Source organism: Spodoptera frugiperda, chromosome 20, assembly GCF_023101765.2.
Source record: "Spodoptera frugiperda isolate SF20-4 chromosome 20, AGI-APGP_CSIRO_Sfru_2.0, whole genome shotgun sequence".
NCBI lineage: Eukaryota > Metazoa > Arthropoda > Insecta > Lepidoptera > Noctuidae > Spodoptera > Spodoptera frugiperda.
In genome coordinates, this window is record NC_064231.1 from 13,321,893 (window position 1) to 13,326,275 (window position 4,383).

Below are 4,383 nucleotides of genomic sequence, written 5' to 3' on the forward strand. Positions count from 1 at the left end.
AATTACTTGTCTTAAGTAAAACTACCAAAGGGTCTCAGGTAAAACGAGAAGAATGCATGACCATATGCCTCTGTACCTCTTGCGAAGCGAACGTCTTAATCTTCCAACCATCATGACATAGGTACTTGACGACCATATTAGTACATATTTTCAGTAAAATTGAGACTAGTTAATGTAAATAGCAATTCGAGTAACTCTATCTTTTCTTTTCAGATTAATATTTTTCTGAAATTGCCCCGGCAATCAAAAAGCTAAAAAACGGGGCACTCAAATATAAAAAAATAAACCGCAACAACGTGGAACCCACTACGCTTTGCGCATTTTAGTTCTAAATATACATATTTTATTAACGAGACGTTACCTGATTAGGTATGTGTGTACGACGAATTGATTAATAAGAATGAATTCATAAGCATTTTCGTTTAACCTAAATCGTAGCTTATTTCAAACCATATTTTTTTATTGTAACTTGATTTTCTCCTGTTTCTTGGGTGTGGGATCAAACCCGCTAAATGTTGCACAGCAACTAGCTGCCGCAACGCGCCAACGGTGCAGTCGAATTCTATTTTCACAGTACATTTTGTAAGTGATATTGGATCGACGTAGTTCGTTTTATAGAATAGGGGGCAAATGAGCAGACGGGTTATCTGATGGTAAGCGATCAGCACAGCCGCGTATACATGTAGGTAGGGTTTAGTTATCAAGAAAAAAATACGCAGATATTTTCTTGTTCGGAGCTGCGGACTGCCATGCGAGTTACCGGGGCTCCGATACGAAAAGCAGTAGTAGGAACGGTGTGGATAATATATAGTCAGTAAGTGTCTGACACTCCCTCTCACCACGCCCAAGGCGGGAGAAGTCATTGGACGATTTTCACTTCTCAAAAAAGGTAAATTAACAAAATACTAAATTATGCAAAAAACTAAAAACAAATGCTAAAAATTAAAATCTGCAATACTTTGACCTGAAAACTGTAATATAACATAACGGCTCCGTAACGATTACATGACATGCACAGTCTCACATAATGTTTATGCCATGTTTTAATTTCATACAAAATTAATGGTAAACCATTAAACATTTGAGTATGGTAATGATTTAACAGGAATTTATAAAAAAAAACATGCACATACATAATTTTAGATTGTTTTTTTTTTTCACTAAGTTATGTATGTTTGACATTTGCAAAGATAAGTATCGTCTTCTTCTTGTGGACAGGGTGTTTGAAATCTCCAAAAACTTTTTTCATCCCAATTACTTTTATACTTATTGTGAAAATATTTTATTCTGAGACCGTATATAAAATACAATGTAATTTACGAACATAATATACCCACTAACTTCTTATTAATAAAAATCGTAAATTTAAAAAATTATTAGGGTTAGCTATTTAAATAAACAAACTTACCATAAAAAAATCTCGATATAACTTTTCACTGTAATTGCTCATTATTTCCTCCATGTTCTGCCTAAAGAGAATAAATTCTATTATTAATTGATACAATAAGAACTATTCTTTTAAAATAAACCATTTTTTATTACAAAATTACAACTGATTAGAGTAAAAAAGTAAACTCTACACGCCAAATTTCAAAAATCGATTTCAGCCTAACCAATATTTGCAACCGCTCATCTAGACCGGACAAAGCTATCTACCAAAAAATAAGTCTATCCACGCCCAAGTTGCAGAATCAAAGAGGTCAATATTTGCAATATATCTAGTGGCTATTCCTAGATAATACTTATTGACATTCAATACGGTAAAGCTATTTGAAATGTAACTATCGTGTCACACCTCATGTTTTAACATTTTGACGCTTAAAATTTTATGGGGAAACGGATTTTTAGATCTCTATGCGGTTCCCAATTTTTTTCTTTTCTGTTTTTAACCCAATGAAATAACTTAACTATTGCGATTTAGGTATTAAATTTTTTCACTATTTATATGACTTAGCGTTGCAAAGTAGGACAAATAATAGATCATTATGATTTTCTTTGCTTGGTGATAAATATTGGAAAAAGACAATCAGCTAAGTCTCCGCAAATATTGCTCATGATCACGAACCGCTTTTAGAATGCTTTTCCTTCAGAGATGTGCTACGCTAAGTTGCTGCGGATGCGTTTGGCTTCCACCAATCATATTCTGTGGTACACATAGCTTAGCACTGGTGTAATCGGACTCAGCTTTATATGGGAAGATGCGGGTAACATTTTATACTTAGTTTTAATTACGATTGTATACCTATTACTATTGGCGATTGATCGACTACCGGTTGCTGCCCAATGCATGTGTCACCAGTTCCGTACAGAATAATTATTTGCAGGATTTGTGTATGATATTTGGAACTATTTTTTCTTTAAAATTATGATTTGAAAATTAATATAATTTTGACACACCATTTATAACTCTCCCGACCAATGAACCCCAAAAAAGAAAGCAATGCCCGACGTAAGGTCAGGGCTGCAAGAGTAGGTCGCTGTCACAGCTAGAATAATAACACAGTGCCGAACGCTCATACAAGCATACACTTCCTTACCGGCAGACAAACGGACGCACCTGAGCCTGCATGCTTAGGACACAGGAAAAAAAAACAACTGTCAAAGTTTTGCCGCCATTACTTAAGTTTGAATTTCGAATCAGTGTGAATCAACCAGTTCGCTCTCTTTTCTCTTGACTAGAGGACTTCAGAGCAAAACCTTCTTCTCAGTTACTAGAAGACTTTAAAAATGTTCAGTGCAAGAATGAGCCAAAGGTTGGTGGTAGTGTACCTCTGCATAGCGTCAGTGTTCAGTGCTCCAATGCAGCTGCCGTTCCTGCCAATGCAGTACGGAATGAATCCTCAGCTGCCATTCTTGAGACAGATGACTCCGAATTTGCAGTCACCCTCACTGTAAGTACTGTTTATATTTTTGAAATATATCACTCCACTTGGTTGGTTTGCTAGTCGCAAGCGCGACTGTTGAGCTTGGGGGTCTCAGGTTTCCGGAGCTCCGGACTACGTAGGGGTTTACCGGGGCTCCGGCTCGAAGGGCAGAAGTAGGAACGGGGTGGTTTTTAGTCAGTAAGAGTCTGACACACCCTATTGGCGGGAGAAGTACATGATGATTATCGCACTTATAAAAAAGTGGCCTCAGATTCGACAACCGGCTCGGGTAAAGTTATTTTATGTTATTTTTTTTTACAATGTCCTTTATCATCATCTCATCAACATACGCACTAAATGTATTCCAAGCACATATTGTAATCTTCTAAAACTCAGACGATGTTTTTTTTAAATCTTCGTTTACCTGATCCATATTAGCGAGCTGAAGTAAATATTAACTTTGTCCGCCAAACATAAGTACACATTTCGCAGGATGTGCGAATAAAGTACTAGGCCTAAAACACTCCTAAAAACCATGCAAACATGGGTAAGGCATAAACGATAGAAAAACGAGTTAAGTTAGATACTTTTATGGTTTGTGTACCTTACTTATGTTTTTTTTTTAACTCACGCCATGAGATTCTTTTTCGTTTATAATTTGTCTCAATATCGACAATACGTTATAATTATCGTTATAAATAGCAGAATGTAGCTGTATTAAACATAATTACTACCACAGGTTACTCCTTCTAATGTAGTAATCTTAAACGAATATTTTTATAGAGATAAACTGACCATGACTCTTCTCCAATTCCAGGTTCCCTCAACAGCAGCCATTGGTAATCGTCCTACCAAACGCAGCACCCAGCACAGAAACTGACGATAGATACGTGAACTTAAACGAACAATTAGGAGCCAACCTTAAAAACGCAGGACATACAGACGAGAACAAAGATGCTGTAGTCATTGATGCCAATGACCCTAAAGCACCAGAAATGCAAACCAAGAACGCAATAGTCTACCTCCCTAATGAAGGAAGATACTCCATAGGACAAATCATTACGTACATCCCATTTCTGCCGATAGAAATTAATGTACCAGACACCATCTCCTGGATCACCCATCTGCTGACTGGAGGAATATTCAGACCAGGACCAGCTCAGGCGCCTGTAGGTATGAAGACTCTTCCCAACAAACCTCAAGCCCCATTAATAGTGATGCCCTACCCTGGTCTCTTGCCCAACTTGAACCAATAAGTGACTGCAGTACTCTGGGAGCGAGGAAGACTGATCGTAAATTATTAATAGCAGTGATGAACGTTTCTGCTGCTATAGTAATAGCTAATGGTGTTAAATCAGGGTTGTGTCCATAATATAATTTAAAAACTTTAACTAAGTGTACTTATTTCTCTTTCAAGTTATTCATTATGGGCTATAACTGTGTAGCTTTGTCCGACTTTGAAATTACATTACATAAACCAGTTTTAGAACATTGAACAGTGATTAGAAGTAACAACACG

General features: G+C 36.7%; 1 protein-coding gene across 1 annotated transcript; it reads left to right on the forward strand.

Moving 5' to 3' along the window:
- The first annotated feature begins 2,510 nt into the window (after positions 1–2,510).
- LOC118261910 (uncharacterized) lies at positions 2,511–4,255 on the forward strand. The gene is made up of 2 exons (XM_035572944.2): positions 2,511–2,891; positions 3,682–4,255. The coding sequence occupies exons 1-2, from the start codon at positions 2,728–2,730 to the stop codon at positions 4,118–4,120; spliced, it is 603 nt and encodes a 200-aa protein (XP_035428837.2). The 5' UTR covers positions 2,511–2,727; the 3' UTR covers positions 4,121–4,255.
- The last annotated feature ends 128 nt before the right edge of the window (positions 4,256–4,383 follow it).